This window comes from Lucilia sericata, unplaced genomic scaffold (genome assembly GCF_015586225.1).
Source record: "Lucilia sericata isolate MDLA Ls3-8-SP2 unplaced genomic scaffold, ASM1558622v1 Contig000606F_arrow, whole genome shotgun sequence".
Classification (NCBI taxonomy): Eukaryota; Metazoa; Arthropoda; class Insecta; order Diptera; family Calliphoridae; genus Lucilia; species Lucilia sericata.
In genome coordinates, this window is record NW_023994613.1 from 1 (window position 1) to 22,344 (window position 22,344).

At 31.8% G+C, this 22,344-nt stretch overlaps 3 protein-coding genes across 4 annotated transcripts; 2 read left to right on the forward strand and 1 right to left on the reverse strand.

Moving 5' to 3' along the window:
* Positions 1–4: 4 nt before the first annotated feature.
* LOC119606609 (arrestin domain-containing protein 4-like) lies at positions 5–5,735 on the forward strand (the record flags this gene model as incomplete). Its single annotated transcript, XM_037960174.1, has 4 exons — positions 5–52; positions 2,930–3,641; positions 3,707–3,888; positions 3,949–5,735. Coding segments are annotated over 3 exons (885 nt in total), but the record flags the coding sequence as incomplete, so codon positions are not given.
* Positions 5,736–6,687: 952 nt separating this feature from the next.
* LOC119606611 (arrestin domain-containing protein 17) lies at positions 6,688–8,783 on the reverse strand. The gene is made up of 4 exons (XM_037960177.1): positions 8,541–8,783; positions 7,705–8,078; positions 7,062–7,638; positions 6,688–6,998 (listed from the first exon to the last, which is right to left on the reverse strand). Exons 1-4 carry the CDS (start codon positions 8,653–8,655, stop codon positions 6,736–6,738), a joined length of 1,329 nt encoding a protein of 442 aa, XP_037816105.1. The 5' UTR covers positions 8,656–8,783; the 3' UTR covers positions 6,688–6,735.
* Positions 8,784–10,976: 2,193 nt separating this feature from the next.
* On the forward strand, positions 10,977–16,835 carry LOC119606614 (arrestin domain-containing protein 17-like). 2 transcript variants are annotated; one of them, XM_037960180.1, is made up of 5 exons: positions 10,977–11,406; positions 11,517–11,684; positions 11,753–11,967; positions 15,904–16,498; positions 16,562–16,835. In XM_037960180.1, exons 1-5 carry the CDS (start codon positions 11,292–11,294, stop codon positions 16,771–16,773), a joined length of 1,305 nt encoding a protein of 434 aa, XP_037816108.1. In that variant the 5' UTR covers positions 10,977–11,291; the 3' UTR covers positions 16,774–16,835. The 2 variants fall into 2 exon arrangements, with proteins under 2 accessions (XP_037816108.1, XP_037816109.1); XM_037960181.1 differs by lacking the exons at positions 10,977–11,406; positions 11,517–11,684; positions 11,753–11,967 and adding exons at positions 15,069–15,265; positions 15,370–15,513; positions 15,575–15,798.
* The last annotated feature ends 5,509 nt before the right edge of the window (positions 16,836–22,344 follow it).

Below are 22,344 nucleotides of genomic sequence, written 5' to 3' on the forward strand. Positions count from 1 at the left end.
ACCATTAACGGTTTTGCAAAAAGTTGATTTAAATTTACATCGTGATTATAAGGTAAGTGAAATATAATGGTAAGTATTGTGTGTGTGTGTGTGTGCATGTGTGCTAATGCAGCAGACATTGAATTTGCATAAATAATTCAAACAAAATAATTTGTATGATGCATGATAATAAAGAAATGAGGATTAGAAAAATAAGATATCCATAGTAATCGTTGGAATGTAGTTAAAAATCCGCAACTACTTCAGTAATTTGGTTACAGTGATTTCATAAAATTGTTTATAAGAAAACAAGTAAGAGTTCTGTGCTCAGCCGTGCTCATGTGAATTTTGGTAGGTCCTATACTATATGATTCGATAACTTTATTCATAAACCTGGAGAAAGATATTACTTACTATAGTTTATGTCGAATTTCGTTGCTAGAAAGAAATTTATGAATGTTTATATCGAAGTAGGGTCCAATATGGACCGATAATTTTATAATTCCTATAAAACCTGTTTATGTCAAATTTCGTTATTGTACTCACATTTAGAAGCAAGTTATGAGCATTATACATTGTCATAATTGGAAAGATACCTTATATATATGGGTGGTATCAATTATAGACCGATGTTCATAAAAATTGCCAGAGTGATCTAAGTTCCTTGAAAATCTTTTAATTTTTAAAGCGTTATATTTTTTGTCAGAAAGATTTTAGTTGCTACAAAACCTGTTTATGTCAAATTTTATAGCTAATCATAAGCGTTAAAGTAATTTACCGAGAGGAATTTTAAATGGAGGTAGGGTGAATTATGGGCCGATAGTCATTAAATTTTACGAAGAAGAAATCACTTCACACTGGCTCAGTTAGTTAGTTAGTTTTAGTTAGTTAGTTAGTTAGTTAGTTAGTTAGTTAGTGTTGTTAGTTAGTTCGAGTTAGTTAGTTAGTTAGTTAGTTAGTTAGTTAGTTAGTTAGTTAGTTAGTTAGTTAGTTAGTTAGTTAGTTAGTTAGTTCTTAGTTAGTTAGTTAGTTAGTTAGTTAGTTAGTTAGTTTAGTTAGTTAGTTCGTTAGTTAGTAGTTAGTTCGTTGTTCGTTCGTTCGTTAGTTCGTTAGTTCTTCGTTAGTAGTTAGTTCGTTAGTTCGTTCGTTTTAGTTCGTTCTTCGTTCGTTCGTTCGTTTTCGTTCGTTAGTTCGTTCGTTTGTTCGTTCGTTCGTTCGTTCGTTCGTTCGTTCGTTCGTTCGTTCGTTCGTTTTCGTTCGTTTCGTTCGTTCGTTCGTTCGTTCGTTCGTTCGTTCGTTCGTTCTTCGTTCGTTCGTTCGTTCGTTCGTTTAGTTCGTTCGTTCGTTTCGTTCGTTTCGTTCGTTCGTTCGTTCGTTCGTTCGTTCGTTCGTTCGTTCGTTCGTTCGTTCGTTCGTTCGTTCGTTCGTTCGTTCGTTTCGTTCGTTCGTTTCGTTCGTTCGTTCGTTCGTTCGTTCGTTCGTTCGTTTCGTTCGTTCGTTCGTTCGTTCGTTCGTTCGTTCGTTCGTTCTTCGTTTCGTTCGTTCGTTCGTTCGTTTCGTTCGTTCGTTCGTTCGTTCGTTCGTTCGTTCGTTCGTTCGTTCGTTCGTTCGTTCGTTCGTTCGTTCGTTCGTTCGTTCGTTCGTTCGTTCGTTCGTTTCGTTCGTTCGTTCGTTCGTTCGTTTCGTTCGTTCGTTCGTTCGTTCGTTCGTTGTTCGTTCGTTTTCGTTTCGTTCGTGTTCGTTCGTTGTTCGTTCGTTCGTTCGTTCGTTCGTTCGTTTCGTTCGTCGTTCGTTGTTCGTTCGTTCGTTCGTTCGTTCGTTCGTTCGTTCGTTCGTTCGTTCGTTTTCGTTCGTTCGTTCGTTCGTTTTCGTTTCGTTCGTTCGTAGTTCGTTTCGTTCGTTTCGTTCGTTCGTTCGTTCTTCGTTCGTTCGTTCGTTCGTTCGTTCGTTCGTTCGTTTCGTTCGTTTTCGTTCGTTCGTTCGTTCGTTTCGTTCGTTCGTTCGTTCGTTGTTCGTGTTCGTTAGTTAGTTAGTTAGTTAGTTAGTTAGTTAGTTAGTTAGTTAGTTAGTTAGTTAGTTAGTTAGTTAGTTAGTTAGTAGTTAGTTAGTTAGTTAGTTAGTTAGTTAGTTAGTTAGTTAGTTAGTTAGTTAGTTAGTTAGTTAGTTAGTTAGTTAGTTAGTTAGTTAGTTAGTTAGTTAGTTAGTTAGTTAGTTAGTTAGTTAGTTAGTTAGTTAGTTAGTAGTTAGTTAGTTAGTTAGTTAGTTAGTTAGTTAGTTAGTTAGTTAGTTAGTTAGGTTAGTTAGTTAGTTAGTTAGTTAGTTAGTTAGTTAGTTAGTTAGTTAGTTAGTTAGTTAGTTAGTAGTTAGTTAGTTAGTTAGTTAGTTAGTTAGTTAGTTAGTTAGTTAGTTAGTTAGTTAGTTTAGTTAGATTATTAGTTAGTGTTAGTTAGTTAGTTAGTTAGTTTTTTACCAAAGAGTAAATTTTAATTTTGAAACCATTCCACAGTATTTATCTTATTTTTGCCAAATATGTACCTCATGTAATCTACGAACGAGCACTTTTTTTGGAAGTCTTGAACGATTTTTCGTTTACAAATAGTACTTAAGCGATGTGCGAAAATCATAAAAGTATGTTTCATTAACGACCAATCACAGCCGCACACTAACAAACACAGTTGACTTTACTATGCATAGAAAGATGGGTACATTATAAAGTGAGAAGTGCATAGAAGGCTTAGTTATTGTAAAAGAATTTCTTTACAAGAGGTTGTATTAGAAACTAATATTTTAAAGTGAAATTAAAACAAAAGTTAAACATACTATATATCAGTGTTTAGGCAATTATGTCTATGTAGTATTAAAATATATTTATAAATTATTCAAAATTTACTATATTTATAAAACAAAATTTGCTTTAAATATTAATTATTATTATCTCTTCTACCCCTAGCTAAACATTTCCGTCGATGACTCCTATACACCCTATACGAGTGGTAAAATATTCTACAACGTACAAATTCCCTTCAGTGCATACGCACCTGGCCAAACTGTCAAATACACATTCCACATAAATAATCAATCGAAAACTGATGTAGATGGTTATACTTTAGAATTTTCACAAAAATTCCTATGCATTGCGAAATCAACGGATTTGCTGTTGCCTAAGAAAAAAGAATTCACCGATGAAAATATTATTTTACGCATAACATTTATTGAACCATGTAAACGTTTGTCGAGTCGTCTATGGAAGGGACAATTTATTATACCTTCAGTGCCACCAAGTGAAGTTAATTGTAATTTCATACGTGTTGAATATTTAATGAAGATTATAGCTCATGTTAGTGGTCACAAAGATTTTCCTATAAGTATACCTATAGTTATAGGTACTATACCTTTGCAAGAGAGTTTGATTCGTCAAAGACCAGCAACTTTGGCGCAAGATCGTGTTATGGCTTTGAAATCGAATGCCAGTAGTACAACAGATCTAGCAACAGCTTCATCGCCAACAGCCTCAACAACATCAACACCAACCGGAGGTAGTGATATTGTTAAACGTCCTCGTTCACCTAGTAGAACTTTAAAGCCACAAAGTAGTATGACACCGTCCACTTCTGAGTTATCAATCGCCTCTTATGATAGTTTACTGGAGTTTTATGATAATGGTAAGTAAAAATTGAAAATTAATTAAATATTTTAAAGTAAAGAATTATTTCTCATTCTCTCTTAGATCAACCTTCATTCGAAGAGGGTGTACGCAGTGGTTCGCCATTTATTGATAATGATGCCGATGAAAGTCATCGTATTGATGATTTCAGACCTTTATATCCCATTTACAAGCAAACTATAGTTTAGAGTCAATTAGACTGCAAGGAATGTTAAATTCACAGTTGCAATAGCATTATGATATGGGTAATTGCTTATTTCCATTTTTATCTAATAGCAACATTATCTGATTTGTTAATATTACAGGTTTCTTTCAACAGTCTGGTAGATTTGATCATCTAGTTGCTAATACTAATAGTTAGTTTTATACGGAATGCTGTGTTGCCAACTTAGTGCTGTGAATAAAATTAAATTGTGCCATTTTTCTGCTCAAATCGCTTTCACTTAATAACAATTAAGAACACCAATCGAAAAGGGTTACAAATATTTTTAAGGTCCTAAAGCCAAATATATGAGAAAGATAATGATATTAATTAAAAGTTTTAAAACTATAAATTCTGATTCTTAGAATAGATACATAGATTTTAATTTAGTTATCTGATTAAGTGAAAATTTATCTAAAATTGTAAATCAGTAGTGAGAGATGATATATAATTCGAAAATAATAGTTAGAAATTATATAAAATTTTGTATTAATTAATTTATATCCTACACCTTTACTGATCTGTACAATTTTCCGGAATGATCTAAAATCACTTTCCGATTTTAGGCATCTATTTGATGTCTTTATAAAACTGGCGGTTAAAGATCACAAAACTTTAATTGCAATTACTTGCTATTGTAATAGAAGTTTTGCCAATTACAATTACTTGTAAATGTAATTAAAGTTCTACCAATTACAATTACTTGTAATTGTAATTAAACAATTTTTAATAACAATTACTTGTAAAAGAATTACCAATTACAATTACTTGTAATTGTGGATTTTTTACCTTATAATTAAATGTAATTTGTAATACCTAAATTACAAGTAATTGATATTGGTTATTGCTTAATTACACAATTTAATTACAAAATTTTCAATTGCAATTACTTGTAGAAGAATTTCCAATTACAATTACTTGTAATTGTGAATTTTTGTAATACCTAAATTACAAGTAATTGTCATTAGTTATTGCTTAAATACACATTACTAGTAATTATAATTGACCATGTAATGAATTACTTTGTGTAATCATTACCCCCGCCAAGGCTGGTCCAATGTACAGCGTAAGGTGTTGGATATCATATTTTCGGTCATCTCCGACTAAACTTTAATTAAGTACTTTTGTTCATATCTCAATGTTTTCTCCAATTTCCCTCTAAATAATTAGTAATATTTCGAAAATCTCTGTGTAATACTTTCTCAGCCTTATACTATCTGATATATGCTTAATAAAAATTATAAACTGAATATACTTTTTATGAAGAGAAAATTATAAAACTTTTAATTTAAATATAATTAAAAATAAGTCGATGAAAAAGACCAAGAATTGATGATTAATTTGGCAAAACGAAGTGTGGTGAGAGATCGCCACTGCCCTTTCTTCAATTTATCGGCGATTTTCCTTAATGGTAGAGTGTGTTGGAGTTTACTCTAAAATATGCTTTACTTATCACAGTGGGTCTTTTTGGCCACTGAAATAAGACTTGTCAATTAAAATGATTCCTGTTTGGGACTACCAACAATGTCCACGGGGAAATGACATATCTGATGAATCCTCAACCAAAGGGTTAAACCCAGACTTAACCCTTGCACAAAGGGATATTCATACTCCCCTGGTGACCCTATCAAAATTGATAGATGACTAGGCTTTGAGTGAGATGGAACTCAGGTGGTCAAATATCATCACCACTTGTAGAATATCTAGACTGCTCAGGCCCACTCTGACAACGGTTAAGACTAGGACCCTCTTGCCTCTTAGTAACTATATTCAATCATTGGTACAACTCACACAATATCAAGTTGACTTCATATGGATTCCGGGACATGTGGGCATCCGGGGAAATTAAATATCTGATGAATGCGCAACCAAAGGGTTGACCCCAGACTTGCACAAAGGGATATTCACATTCCCCTGGTGACCCTATCAAAATTGATAGATGACTAGGCTTTGAGTGAGACGGAACTCTGGTGGACAAATATCATCACTACTTGTAGAATATCGAGAATGCTTTGGCCCACTCTGACAACGGATAAGTCTAGGACTTTCTTGTCTCTTAGTAAAAACTCGAGTAGGCTTCTAACTGGTGTAATTGATGGGCGCTGTATAATTGGACATATGGGCTATCCACATAATAGTTACTGCAGAAGCTGTTTGGACGAAGAAGAAGTGGAATCGCTACAACACCTTCTATGTGACTGCTCAGCCTTACAAGAGCACAGACTACTATATCTTGGTAGAGCTCTTTTCCAGGATCTGGACTGTTTCAGAGATGTGTCACTAGTAAACTTGATCGGTTTTATTAGAAACACCGGCTGGTTTTTGCGGAGACCGCAAGAACCAAGTAATCAACGAAATTCTCTCAACTTATGGGAATGGCAATTCTAAGGATATCACAGGTGAACTCGCCGAGTGAACTCGCTAACTAGCGAGCAACCCACGTAACTTAACCTACTCAAGAAAAAATTTAATAATGGTTGTAGACAGAAGGATTCATTGAAAAGCAGAGAAATTGGGTATAATACGAATTAAGGCCGAGAGGCCTTAGAAAACGACACAAAAGCCTAATATATGTATATGGAACTAATGTAATACTATGTATTTAGTTGGATCAACAGATTATTTTTAAGTGAGAATTGGCCGAATAATACACAGAATATTCATGTTGCACGGTCAGAGTTAAAGTCTAAAGTTGTGATTTGGATTATCCTGGTATTCTCTACAGTTTTACTTTATAGGCGATGAATTCAGTTCAACTTTGTCACCTTTAGAATTGGCAAAATTGTTACCCTCCGAACTAGTTGTATGCAGCGTTTTAAAAACAAATAAATCTTCTTAGGAATTTAGCTGTAAATGATATAATTTATTAAATCTCTTTAAATGCAAACAATTAAATCCCCACCGGTGATTCCCTGGGAGGTTTTTCTTCAATGCTAGACATTTCAGGTTGTGAGGTGTTCTTCTTTCTACGTTTTCGTCGCTTTTGAGGAGGATTAGGTGGTGGACTTTGGGCCATAGCAGACGACATAACAATATTATCAACATCATAGACCGGATAACGTGGAGTAAATTGAGCATTTTCACTCACAGTATTAGCATCATCATCAGCTATATTCGTGGTCATAAACATGGCCTCTTCATAAGTGGGAGGGGCTAGAAAAAAAGTAAGAGTTTTTATTAAAATATTTTATTATATTTTCTTATTAGAATACTTACGTAATTCATAATCAACTTCCGTTTCTTCACTCAACAAATTATGATCATCACCCTCGGCACGTTGCATGGCACAGGCCGATGTTGTGGGTACATCATCGATACTGGGCGGCTCCGTTTCAACGTTTGGCGTTACTAATGGTACATTGCCAACTGTTATGGGTATTATAGTTTTGGGATCTCTCATAAAATGATTCATTATGGCCTTTACACAAATCTCATATGAAAGTCTTACAACTTTACTCAAATGATCACAGCTGGGCGGTGTAGCTGGTACTCTTATGATTTCAGCAAAATCTTTAGTCGTATGACGAGCCACTGGACCACAGTATTTCTTAACTAAACAAAGTTTCTCGGAAATAGTACGCATACAGGGTGTATCCGATATATAGGTGGCGCGCAAATTTAAAGTAATCAAAAGTTTCTTAACATCAGCACTGGATTCATTGTTGACATGTGAACTAACTAAAATCATTTGTCCCGGCACATAACCGGTTTGGGTAACATCTACTCTTAAGTGGACCGCCTTGCTATTGGGTAATAGGCAAAAGTTTTCTAGGGATTCATTGCAAGCGGGAGTCTGGGGGTTAAGAGAAGGAATTAACATTAATATACTATATAGTTTATATTAATATTATGTACTAACCTTTAAAAGAGCTGATTCTCTATTCAAATCCAATAATTTCAATACCGTAAATCCCTTAGTATGTGTACGATTTGAAGCTCCCGATCTGATAAATGTTACTTTAACCATATAACGTATATGACCGAAAGCACCTTCATATGACGAGGGACAATTCATGGGTATAGGACAGGAAAATGTATAGGTATGAGTACCCGAGTCTATGGCAAAACTTTGTCCTTCCTCTGAGCCCACTAAAAATGTAGTGGACGCTATATAATCTTCATGACCATAGAATATATTTCTCTTTTTTAAATTTGTTTTATAAATGGGTCTTTTGCGTCCATGTCGTTCACGCCACTGACATTGAGCATAGCCATTTATTTGTAATTTAATGCCTGTACGAAAAGTAAGGGAATATTATATTCTGTTTAAATTAAGTATAACAAGTAATTTCGATTAAGATCTAATTAATTATGCATGTTTTATTTTATATTTTTAGATCAAGTACACTGCGCAGTCTTATCAATGACTTTAAGTGAAATGTACATAAATATTTTATTCATGGATGAATGTTTAGTGTTTTTTATCAAAATGATAAGATATAGAAATATGTTTGTATTAAATAAATTAAAAGTGATTATTTAGAAAATAAAACATTTTTATATTTTTTATAAATTTAGCAAAAAGTTTTTTATAGCAAAGTTTGTGTATCACAAAAAGCCAAAATATTTTGTAAATTATTTAAAAAAAAAACCTTATAGGACTCAGAGAAGAAGATTTAGAGAATCAAATTTTTTATTAAATTAAGATCTTTTAGCTCTATTCTATCTCCAACAGTTTCTATTACAATTCTATACCTTTAAACTTTTTCGGTTTATTTAAAGTTATTACAACTTTTCCCGTTAACAGCTGACCGGTAAAATAAGTTCCGTATTCATTTTGATCGAAAGTTATAACACAATTATTGGCCATTTTTTTTCGAAAATCCAAATTCAATCAATGTTTTGCTTACAACACACTATTCTTTAGCAAATTCTAATCATAATTAAATTAATTGATTATGCCGTTAGCAGGTTTTTAATAAATGCTTTACAAACGAGTTAAAACAATTAACTGAATTTCATTCTCACTTTAACGTTTCAGCAACATGGTTATTTTCAGTTTATGTTTGCAAGTTGTTGTCGTAAATATTTGTTGTTGATAAGTTTTTATCTTTATAAGTATTTATTATTCAAAGTTGATTTGTTTATTTTTGTTTTTGTGTGTTTTTAACTCTCTTTGTCTGCCTCTCAATTCTTTCCCTCTCTCTCCGAATGTCTGCTCGGTTATCAGTGAAATGATAAGTTTTTTTCTTTTAACTGATAAGTAAAATTTGTTGATTAGATGTTGGTGGCGTATTATTTATTTATTTTAATTTTGACAATTTATTTAAGATTTATTAAGTTTTGCGGTGGTGAGTCACTTTATTTGAAATAAAGTTTTGTTTTTTTTTTTTATACACATTATTTATTATTAACAATTAGAAAGTACCGTGAATTGTCAAAAAATTATTATAAATTTTTATTATTCTGAAAACAAACACATGTATATGATATGATATATAAATAGAAAATTTTCTATATATTTTTTATAGAAAATTTTAAAAAAGCTTTATAGAAAATGAACGTTTTAAGTTTAATTTTAAGAAAATTTTCAAGAGGAAATTTTTGGTAAAAAATGGAAATTTTCGATATATTTTATTTATATAAATAGAGAATTTTATTTATTTAAATAGAGAATTTTCTATAATTTTTCTTATTTTTTAATAAATTTTCATTTTTATAGAAAATTTTTAAAAACTTTTATAGAAAATTTCTGGAAAAAATGTTGTATTTTAAGAAAATTTTCAATAATTTCTTAATCAAGAGGAAATTTTCGGTAAAAATTTTTTTCTTTTCTTACAGAAAATTTTCTTTTCATACAGAAAATTTTCACAAAATTTTCTTTTTGTACAGAAAATTTTCACAAAATTTTCTTTTTGTAGAAAATTTTCTTTTTTCTTTTCTTTTTATACAGAAAATTTTCACAAAATTTTCTTTTTATACAGAAAATTTTCACAAAATTTTCTTTTTATACAGAAAATTTTCACAAAATTTTCTTTTAATACAGAAAATTTTCACAAAATTTTCTATTTATAGCAAATTTTCACAAAATTTTCTATTTATAGCAAATTTTCACAAAATTTTCTTTTTATAGCAAATTTTCACAAAATTTTCTTTTTATAGCAAATTTTCACAAAATTTTCTTTTTATAGCAAATTTTCACAAAATTTTCTTTTTATAAGAAATTTTCACAAAATTTTCTTTTAATAGAAAATTTTCATAAAATTTTATTTTTTATAGAAAATTGTCACAAATTTTTTTTTTATAGAAAATTTTCACAAAATTTTCTTTTTCTACAGAAAATTTTCACAAAATTTTCTTTTTCCAGAGAAAATTTTCTTTTTCTACAGAAAATTTTCACAAAACTTTCTTTTTCTACAGAAATTTTCTTTTCATAGAACATTTTCACAAAATTTTCTTTTTATTTTCACAAAATTTTCTTTTTATACAGAAAATTTTCACAAAATTTTCTTTTTATAGAATATTGTCACAAATTTTTTTTTTTATAGAAAATTGTCACAAAATTTTCTTTATATATAAATAAGTTTTCTTTTTATATAAAATTTAAGATAATTTTTCTTTTTATAGAAAATTTAAGATAAATTTTCTTTTTATAAGAAATTTAATATATATTTTTTATAGAAAATTTAATAAAATTTCTTAAAAGGAAAGAAAATTTTTGCTAAATTTTCTTTTTATAGAAAAATGTTCGTTAAATTTTCTTTTTTTATGGAAATTTTTTTTATAAATTTTCTATTTTTCAATAGTCAATAAATTTTTATTTTATTAAAAAATTCAAAAAATTTTATTTTTATACAAAATTTTTTTTTTTATAAAAATTTTCATAAATTTTCTTTTTTTTGCCTTCTTTTGATAAAATTTTATTTTTCATAGAACATTTTCGAAAAAATTTCCTTTTTTATTAAAAATGTTTGGACATGTCTAAACATGCTAACTTTTGGGGACCTCCCTATTAGTCTTAGAGTTCTATAACTTACATATTTCAAGTTCATTATAAATAAATAACAAATTACAGCAAAATTATTTTTTATCTTATAATTTTGTTTTACAAAAAAGAAAAAATACTCATTATGTTTCAAATACCAAATTGTTTCTCCACGGTACCTATACGAAACAGTTAAGAGCAGTTCAATTATTATCATAATAACGATAAGAATATCTGAGCCAACTAAAAATATACCTTTTCGTATTTGACTAAATTTTGCATTGAACTGTTTACGTTAACGTGTTGTTTGAAAAACACTTTTAACTGTTGAACATTAACAAAATAATAATATTTATTTAGTATTTGTATTTTTATCTGCTAAAAAGAGTTAATAACTTCAAAGTATTTGAAAATCAAAACAGACTTTAAGTTATAAATGAACTATTGAAACATTAACTATAGAATTTCAAGCGGTAAAACGTTTTGAAAAAGAAAACTTTAAAAAGTTAAATAATTCCAAAATGGTTGTGACGTGTGATATACAATTTGAAAATAATCCAGAAGCCACATTTTATGCTGGCCAAGTAATAACGGGTAAAATTACCTTAACGGCAGATAAAATAAAACAAGTAAAAGGTAAAGTACAAGTGGCAATGAGTCATTGTTAAGGCAAATAAATAGCCTAAGAACTTAAATTTTTTCCTAATATTCTGACGTCATTAAACAATTGCAAATTGTGTTTACAGCTGTTACTTTAAAAATAAGTGGTGCGGCAAAAACCAGATGGACTGAGAAAAGCTCTACTACTAGTACTAATAATAATAGTAGTACTAGCAGTAGTAGTGATACCACTTACTGGGGTCAGGTGGACTATATGAATACCTTAACTAGCTTATTAACACCAAACGCTACAGGTGTGTAAATGCTGTAAATTCTTAAATATTTATTTTATTAAATTTCTTTATTTTATTTATTGTTTTAGATCAAGCTGTAATAATTGAACCTGGTATTCATACATTTAGTTTTGCCTGTCATATACCTGCAAACTGTCCTTCATCTTTTGAAAGTTTTAGGGGTAATATACGTTATATCATACAGGTTGCTTTAGTACGACCCTGGAAATTTGATCAAACATTTACTAGGCCTTTTACTGTACTCTCTATCAAAAATTTAAATTACGATACTCCTCTGTTAAAGGTAAGTAAATGTATTGTTTGGTAATGTTCTTATATTAGATGTATGAAATTTTAATTCTTAATGGGTTAGCTATAGCCTAAAGGAGTTTGTATATAGTGTTTATACATTAATTTCTTAACCGAAAATCCATGGATACTGTTTTAATGTTTTGTATACCCACCATCAAAATGTATTTGTTAGATTTTGAGATTTCAAGCCATTTCCATTTGTCTGTTGAAAGCATAATAGGTACCAGGAGGTAAATATTCTTTACGTTTGGTGTTAAAAATGAGTAATATAGGTCCACGATTTCGTTTAGCTCGGTACACAATCAACCTAGTGTTCATATTAATATCATAATACAATTCAACAATTATAAAACAAATATCACGTGGACTAGAAATTAACATTTTCATTATACCCTACACCACTGTAATTGGAAGGTTATTATGCGTTTGTCTGATGTTTGTAACACACAAAAATATTATTTCTATACTCACCTTAAAATATACCAATCGGCTAAGAATCACTTTCTGAGTCGATTTAGCTAAATTAAGCCCGCCCGTCTGTGTGTACATGTAAACCAAATACTCTTTCTTTGCCACAAGAACGAAATGGCCCTTGGTCCATTATTTCGTCTAGCCTCCATAAAACCGATGTTAAATGTTCTTGTATCTCTAATAAGACTTAGTTTTATATAGGTATAAATAATACTGCCAATTTTCGTAATGATCGGGCCTAATTTGACCCTAGCCTCCATAAAAAGTCATAATCACTTTCTGAGTCGATGAAGCTATGTCCGTCTGTTCGTCCGTCTGTCTGTCCGTTTGTCTGTGTGTCTATGTAAACTTTGTGCGCACGCTAGAGGTCACACTTTTCGAGATAATGGAACGTGTGGAATTTGGAACGTGTGTTTCTTTTGGTCCAAGGACGAACGCTATTGAAAATGGTTGAAATCGGTTCATTATTTCACCTAGCCCCCATACAACCGGACCCCCCGAATAGGGGTTTTGACCTCATAATTATGTTAAATGATCCACTATCTCTACAAAAATTGGTAAAACTTAATTTTATATAAGACTTAATAATTGTAGCGATTTTTATAAAGATCGGGCATTATTTGACCCTAGGCCAAATACAAAGTCCCTTTAGAAAATGACTTGAATGTCCACAATTCACTTATAAACGCTAGTATCACGATGAAATTCGGCACAAATATGTTTTATATAAACATAAATCCCGACAATAAAATTTAAAAGGATTGGTCCAAGTTTAGTCCTAGGCCCCATATAACCGGTCCTTCCGATTTGGGCCTTTTATCTTTTAAATGCAAAAATCGGCGCAATGCGCTGATATTTGTAACACTCAAAAATATTTGTTCTTAAGTATATGATTCGGTTCATAATCGCTTTCTGATTCGATTAAGCTATGTCCGTCTTTGTGACCGTGAAAACCGTGAGTGCACGCTAGAGCTCGCAATTTCCAATATGATTTGTTAAAATTTGTCACATACTTTTTTCTGGATCCAATGACGAAGGCTGTTGACAACCGTACAGGAACAGACATTATTTGGAACCTATGTAAGATTCAACATAAATGCTTTATTATTGACATCACATTTAATATTCGCAGTTGGTGTAGGGAATCATATAGTCGGCCACGACCGACTATAGTTTCTTAATTGTTATTTAAAATTATTTACATTTTTATACCCTACACCACTTTAGTGGGGAGGGTATATTGGATTTGTGCTGATGTTTGTAACATATAAAAATATTCGTCCTAGACCCACCTTAAAGTATACCAATCGGCTTAGAATCGTTTTCTGAGTCGATTAAGCTATGTCCGTCCGTCCGTCCGTCCGTCCGTCCGTGTGGCTGGCTGGCTGGCTGTCCATGTAAACCTTGTGCGCAAGCTACAGGTCGCAATTTTCAAGATAATTGGATGAAATTTGGCACGCACGTTTTATTTGACCCAAGGACGAAGCCTATTGAAAATGGTTAAAATCCGTCCATTATTTCACCTAGCCCCCATAGAACAGAACCCCCCGAAAAGGGCTTCTGAGCTCATAATTATGTTAAATATACAGATATATCGATAAAATACGGCATAACTAAGTTTTATAGAAGTCTTGATAACCCTGCCAAATTTCATAAAGATCGGGCCCCATTTGACCCTAGCTCCCATACAAAGTCCCCTTCAGAAAATTACTTGAATGTCCCAAATTAACTTATTAACACAAATATCGCGATGAAATTCAGCACAATAAAATATTATGTAAATATAAATATATTCACAAAATTTTATCGGGCTTGGTCCATATTTGCCCCTAGCCCCCATATAAAGCCTCTTTCAGAAAATTAGTTTTTCATCCATAAATTGCTTAAATGTATCGGAACAAGGGAATATTGAAGATAAATGCGATATTATGAAAAATAAATCACATTTAATATTCATAACTGGTGTAGGGTATCATATGGTCGGCCACGTCCGACTATACTTTCTTACTTGTTTACATATGTAAAATACGGTCGGCCATGACCGACTATACATATTTGTTTTATTTTTGAAACGTTTGGACTTTTCCACCGAAATGCAAATTTACAATTTTATATCCCCTAATCCATAAGAAACACAATATTCCCCCCACCAAACAAGTTAAATTTTATTGATCATATCTCTAATACTTAAGGACTGATTTTACTGGTTTTAAAAAAGTCATGTTCCCAGTTATGAATTATGGGTTTTGTGTATAAATATTCCAACTATAGCTAATCTATGTTTAATTTTCTTATTTGAAAAGCATATATATATGTAATATTAATTAGGTAGTTATAAATGTTCGATTATTAATAACAAACTAATTTTATTGTTTTACCTTCAAGTTCGTTATAACCATGTTCGACTCTATACAGGGTATTCACATTTATTAATTTTTTTTATTACTAAAGATAACAGAGTTCTTACTTGTGCTTGTTAATGTGATTTCAACTGATAATACTCTCAATTTCATAACATAGTAGTCATAAATGTTAAAGATAAAGAGAAACAAACTTTACGATAAGACCAGAGAGAACTCAAAATATTATTGATTCATCGATATAATGCGAATCAAAATAGTATTTCTGAATTAGTTGAACGTAACAGAACAAATAATAAATAAGGAAAATAAAAAAACTGAAATATTTAAAATTAAAAACAAAAATGGTGGTAACCTGTTTGATAGAATTTGAAAACAATGGAAGTGACACTTATTTGGCGGGACAATTAGTTAGCGGAAAAGTAACATTGACAGCCGATGAACCTAAACAAGTTAAAGGTACTTTTATGTTTCGTTGCAACTAAAAAATTACAATAATTATTTGAATGAGTCATCAAAACAGCAGACAAAGTTATTTTAAAATGATTTTCTTTATTTCTCAGCTGTAACATTAAAAATAAATGGTTGTGCCAATACAAGTTGGTCTGAAGATGAAGGCACGGGTGATGATAAAAAATCCGTTACTTATGATGGTCATATAGATTATATTAAATCGAAAACATATTTATTTGATTTCTCCAAAGGCTGTAAGTGTTTTAGGCATTTGTTTTCTAATTATTTTTCGAAGCTAAGCTATTTTCATTTTAGCTGGCAATGCTAGTGAAGGTGTCATTATAGAACCTGGTGTTCACACATTTCCCTTCACTTGTCTTATACCTCCACAGAGTCCCTCTTCAGTTGAGGGATTCAATGGCTATATACGTTACTGGGTTCAAGTTACTTTAAAACGTCCCTGGAAATTTGATCAAATTTATACAAAAGGTTTTACGGTGGTCAATATTAAAGATTTAAATTATGACGAAGATTTGAAGGTATGCAAATAGGCGACTTTATACTTAGGATTTCTTATAATTTATATTTGAATTCTATTATTATCATATTAATGTAATGATATGTTAAATGTCTTTATCTTTCAGCTTCCTATTACCTCCGATATTTCGAAAATTTTCTGTTGTGGTCCCTGTAAAAGTGATCCCTTACAAATAAATGTTCATCTACCACAAACTGGTTTTGTACCGGGTCAACTTATACCGGTTAATATATTAGTAACAAACGAAACATCGGCACGTATTAATGAAATTTGTGTACGTTTGGTAATGATAATAACTTTGTTTAGTACACATCCAACACGTAGAAGTAACACGGAACGTAAAACTGTTTCAAAATTAATAGGTGATCCAGTCTTAAGACATAGTAAAAAACAATTTAATTATTTACTACCTATACCTGCCACACCACCCACATGTTCCACCCTCTGCAATATTATACAAATTGCATATCATATAGAAGTGGAGGCAAAAATGCAGGGTATGTTGTATACCAATCAATGCATTCAGTTACCGGTTACCATTGGTAATGTTCCTTTACAAATGGATGGTATGGTGGTGCAACAACAACCCATGCGTAGACAAATTGGCTACGAGTCCAACGGTATGGCAGCTGCAGAAAATAATAATGATGCTTCAACTAGTAATAGAAATATGGAACCATGGTCAACCATAGGCAATATACGTAAGTTTAGTTCATTTTTATTAAACTTATAATATTTATATTTTTTTATATTTACCCCCCTAGCTCCTCCCGTATACATGCCAGCCACTCACATGTCCGAGGCTAAACTTTCTGAAGATTCTGCTCATGATTATGGTGAAAAAAATTTTTCTCCCAAATATCCAGTTTTCAATATACCAAGTCCTACTAGCCCTCTGCCCTGTACTGCGGATGAAACAGATGGTCCTGCTGTACCACCGACAGTAACAGATCCTGATAAAACTACTTGGCTGTAAAATAAATTGTTGTTTGTTTTGTTATATTTATATTTTTGTAATAAAAAGTTTTCAACCTCCTCCCCATGCTGCGTTTACAGATATTAAAATATGAAAATTTATTAATTTATCATTATGATGTTTTCTTGTTATACTCAACACCAAAACAATTCCATCTGTAATACAGCGAGATATTGATCATAGACAAACAAAAGTATACATATTCTGGGTCCTTATTAAATTCTAAGATCATATAGCCATGTCAGTCCGTCCGTCTGTTGAACGCAATATAGAGAGCAAACGGAAAGTGACAAAAATTTGAAATTTTCCATAAATATTTCTTATAGGTAAGATTTCTTTGGTATTGAAAATATTGGTAATATCGGCTCATGTTTCGCATGACCCCCGAAAAAGAGTTTTAATAGTCATAACTGTTTTAAAAATTTGTTTAAAGCGATGATACAAATTATTTTCATATGGGCCTCTACACTAAATTTTATGAGGATCGGTCCACAATTGACCCTACCCCCATATAAGGTACCCATCAGAAAATGGATTTAAAGCTCATTTCTGGCTTAAAAATAGACTAGACTATAGACTAGATTATAGACTAGTCTGTAAAACAGAATATAGACTAGACTATAGACTAGACTATAGACTAGACTAGACTAGACTACAGACTAGACTATAGACTAAACTATGACTATACTAAAGACTAACACTATAGACTAGATTATAGACTAGACTATAGACTAGACTAGACTGACTATAGACTAACCTAGACTAGAACTATAGACTATACGATAGAATAGACTATAGAATAGACTATAGACTAGAGCTATAGACTAGACTATAGACTAAGACTATAGAATAGACTATAGACGAGGACTATAGACTAGACTATAGCGCTAGACATAGACTAGACTATAGACTAGACTATAGACTAGACTAGAGACTAGACTATAGACCTAGACTATAGACTAGACTATAGACTAGACCTATAGACTAGACTATAGACTAGACTATAGACTAGACTATAGACCTAGACTATAGACTAGACTATAGACCTAGACTATAGACTAGACGATAGACCTAAGACTATAGACTAGACTATAGACCTAGACTATAGACGAGACGATTAGACTAGACTAATAGACTAGACTATAGACTAGACTATAGACTAGACTATAGACTAGACTATAGACTAGACTATAGACTAGACTATAGACTAGACTATAGACTAGACTATAGACTAGACTATAGACTAGACTATAGACTAGACTATAGACTAGACTATAGACTAGACTATAGACTAGACTATAGACTAGACTATAGACTAGACTATAGACTAGACTATAGACTAGACTATAGACTAGACTATAGACTAGACTATAGACTAGACTATAGACTAGACTATAGACTAGACTATAGACTAGACTAGACTAGACTATAGACTAGACTATAGACTAGACTATAGACTAGACTATAGACTAGACTATAGACTAGACTATAGACTAGACTATAGACTAGACTATAGACTAGACTATAGACTAGACTATAGACTAGACTATAGACTAGACTATAGACTAGACTATAGACTAGACTATAGACTAGACTATAGACTAGACTATAGACTAGACTATAGACTAGACTATAGACTAGACTATAGACTAGACTATAGACTAGACTATAGACTAGACTATAGACTAGACTATAGACTAGACTATAGACTACTATAGACTAGACTATAGACTAGACTATAGACTAGACTATAGACTAGACTATAGACTAGACTATAGACTAGACTATAGACTAGACTATAGACTGAACTATAGACTAGACTATAGACTAGACTATAGCTAGACTATAGACTAGACTATAGACTAGACTATAGACTAGACTATAGACTAGACTATAGACTAGACTATAGACTAGACTATAGACTAGACTATAGACTAGACTATAGACTAGACTATAAGACTAGACTATAGACTAGACTATAGACTAGACTATAGACTAGACTATAGACTAGACTATAGACTAGACTATAGACTAGACTATAGACTAGACTATAGACTAGACTATAGACTAGACTATAGACTAGACTATAGACTAGACTATAGACTAGACTATAGACTAGACTATAGACTAGACTATAGACTAGACTATAGACTAGACTATAGACTAGACTATAGACTAGACTATAGACTAGACTATAGACTAGACTATAGACTAGACTAGACTATAGACTAGACTATAGACTAGACTATAGACTAGACTATAGACTAGACTATAGACTAGACTATAGACTAGACTATAGACTAGACTATAGACTAGACTATAGACTAGACTATAGACTAGACTATAGACTAGACTATAGACTAGACTATAGACTAGACTATAGACTAGACTATAGACTAGACTATAGACTAGACTATAGACTAGACTATAGACTAGACTATAGACTAGACTATAGACTAGACTATAGACTAGACTATAGACTAGACTATAGACTAGACTATAGACTAGACTATAGACTAGACTATAGACTAGACTATAGACTAGACTATAGACTAGACTATAGACTAGACTATAGACTAGACTATAGACTAGACTATAGACTAGACTATAGACTAGACTATAGACTAGACTAGACTAGACTATAGACTAGACTATAGACTAGACTATAGACTAGACTATAGACTAGACTATAGACTAGACTATAGACTAGACTATAGACTAGACTATAGACTAGACTATAGACTAGACTATAGACTAGCTATATAGACTTAGACTATAGACTAGACTATAGACTAGACTATAGACAGACTAGACTAGACTACTAGACTAGACTATAGACTAGACTATAGACTAGACTATAGACTAGACTATAGGACTAGACTATAGACTAGACTATAGACTAGACTATAGACTAGACTCTAGACTAGACTATGGACTAGACTATAGACTAGACTATAGACTAGGACTATAGACTAGACTATAGACTAGACTATAGACTAGACTATAGACTAGGACTATAGACTAGACTATAGACTAGACTATAGACTAGACTATAGACTAGACTATAGACTAGACTATAGACTAGACTATAGACTAGACTATAGACTAGTACTATAGACTAGACTATAGACTAGACTATAGACTAGACTATAGACTAGACTATAGACTAGACTATAGACTAGACTATAGACTAGACTATAGACTAGACTATAGACTAGACTATAGACTAGACTATAGACTAGACTATAGACTAGACTATAGACTAGACTATAGACTAGACTATAGACTAGACTATAGACTAGACTATAGACTAGACTATAGACTAGACTATAGACTAGACTATAGACTAGACTATAGACTAGACTATAGACTAGACTATAGACTAGACTATAGACTAGACTATAGACTAGACTATAGACTAGACTATAGACTAGACTATAGACTAGACTATAGACTAGACTATAGACTAGACTATAGACTAGACTATAGACTAGACTATAGACTAGACTATAGACTAGACTATAGACTAGACTATAGACTAGACTATAGACTAGACTATAGACTAGACTATAGACTAGACTATAGACTAGGACTATAGACTAGACTATAGACTAGACTATAGACTAGACTATAGACTAGACTATAGACTAGACTATAGACTAGACTATAGACTAGACTATAGACTAGACTATAGACTAGACTATAGACTAGACTATAGACTAGACTATAGACTAGACTATAGACTAGACTATAGACTAGACTAGACTATAGACTAGACTATAGACTAGGACTATAGACTAGACTATAGACTAGACTATAGACTAGACTATAGACTAGACTATAGACTAGACTAGACTATAGACTAGACTATAGACTAGACTATAGACTAGACTAAGACTAGACTATAGACTAGGACTATAGACTAGACCTATAGACTAGACTATAGACAGACTATCGACTAGACTATAGACTAGACTATAGACTAGACTATAGACTAGACTATAGACTAGACTATAGACTAGACTATAGACTAGACTATAGACTAGACTATAGACTAGACTAATACTAGACTATAGACAGACTATAGACTAGACTATAGACTAGACTATAGGACTAGACTATAGACATACTATAGAATAGACTATAGACTAGACTATAGACTAGACTATAGACTAGACTATAGACTAGACTATAGACTAGACTATAGACTAGACTATAGACTAGACTATAGACTAGACTATAGACTAGACTATAGACTAGACTATAGACTAGACTATAGACTAGACTATAGACTAGACTATAGACTAGACTATAGACTAGACTATAGACTAGACTATAGACTAGACATAGACTAGACTATAGACCTGACTATAGACTAGACTATAGACTAGACTATAGACTAGACTATAGACTAGACTATAGACTAGACTATAGACTAGACTATAGACTAGACTATAGACTAGACTATAGACTAGACTATAGACTAGACTATAGACTAGACTATAGACTAGACTATAGACTAGACTATAGACTAGACTATAGACTAGACTATAGACTACACTATAGGCTAGACTAGACTAGACTTATAGACTAGACTATAGACTAGACTATAGACTAGACTATAGACTGGACTATAGACTAGACTATAGACTAGACTATAGACTAGACTATAGACTGGACTATAGACTAGACTATAGACTAGACTATAGACTAGACTATAGACTAGACTATAGACTAGACTATAGACTAGACTATAGACTAGACTATAGACTAGACTATAGACTAGACTATAGACTAGACTATAGACTAGACTATAGACTAGACATAGACTATATAGACTAGACTAGACTATAGACTAGACTATAGACTAGACTATAGACTAGACTATAGACTAGACTATAGACTAGACTATAGACTAGACTATAGACTAGACTATAGACTAGACTATAGACTAGACTATAGACTAGACTATAGACTAGACTATAGACTAGACTATAGACTAGACTATAGACTAGACTATAGACTAGACTATAGACTAGACTATAGACTAGACTATAGACTAGACTATAGACTAGACTATAGACTAGACTATAGACTAGACTATAGACTAGACTATAGACTAGACTATAGACTAGACTATAGACTAGACTATAGACTAGACTATAGACTAGACTATAGACTAGACTATAGACTAGACTATAGACTAGACTATAGACTAGACTATAGAATAGACTATAGACTAGACTATAGACTAGACTATAAACTACGATCTGGTCTAATGACAACTATGTATGAGGACTACTTATCAAATGTTTATAAGTTAGAAGAAGTACCGAAAATGCCAAAAAGTGGTAAAAAGGTCCTTATAAGGCGGAAGAGGAAAAACTTTCGTATCACCTATATCTAAATAGTTTTAATAGTTATGACAACATGTGCCCGAAAGTTGTCATGATGAAATATTCCTTTATGTCCGGCCACAAAAATATTCTGACAAATTTTTAGCCAGTGCTTGCTGTAGGGGAATTTCCAATAAATAAAATACAAAACATTATTGTTCACAAGGTAAAAATC

Bases quoted from the DNA above. Each gene is read 5' to 3' on its own strand.
- LOC119606611 (XM_037960177.1), bottom strand. From the start codon at position 8,655: ATGGCCAATAATTGTGTTATAACTTTCGATCAAAATGAATACGGAACT. The intron at 8,079-8,540 runs GTATAGAATTGT...CTTTTCGTACAG, and splicing joins TAAACCGAAAAAGTTTAAAG to GCATTAAATTACAAATAAAT. The intron at 6,999-7,061 runs GTAAGTATTCTA...CTTTTTTTCTAG, and splicing joins GGAAGTTGATTATGAATTAC to CCCCTCCCACTTATGAAGAG.
- LOC119606614 (XM_037960180.1), top strand. From the start codon at position 11,292: ATGGTTGTGACGTGTGATATACAATTTGAAAATAATCCAGAAGCCACA. The intron at 11,407-11,516 runs GTAAAGTACAAG...TTGTGTTTACAG, and splicing joins TAAAATAAAACAAGTAAAAG to CTGTTACTTTAAAAATAAGT. The intron at 16,499-16,561 runs GTAAGTTTAGTT...TTACCCCCCTAG, and splicing joins GTCAACCATAGGCAATATAC to CTCCTCCCGTATACATGCCA.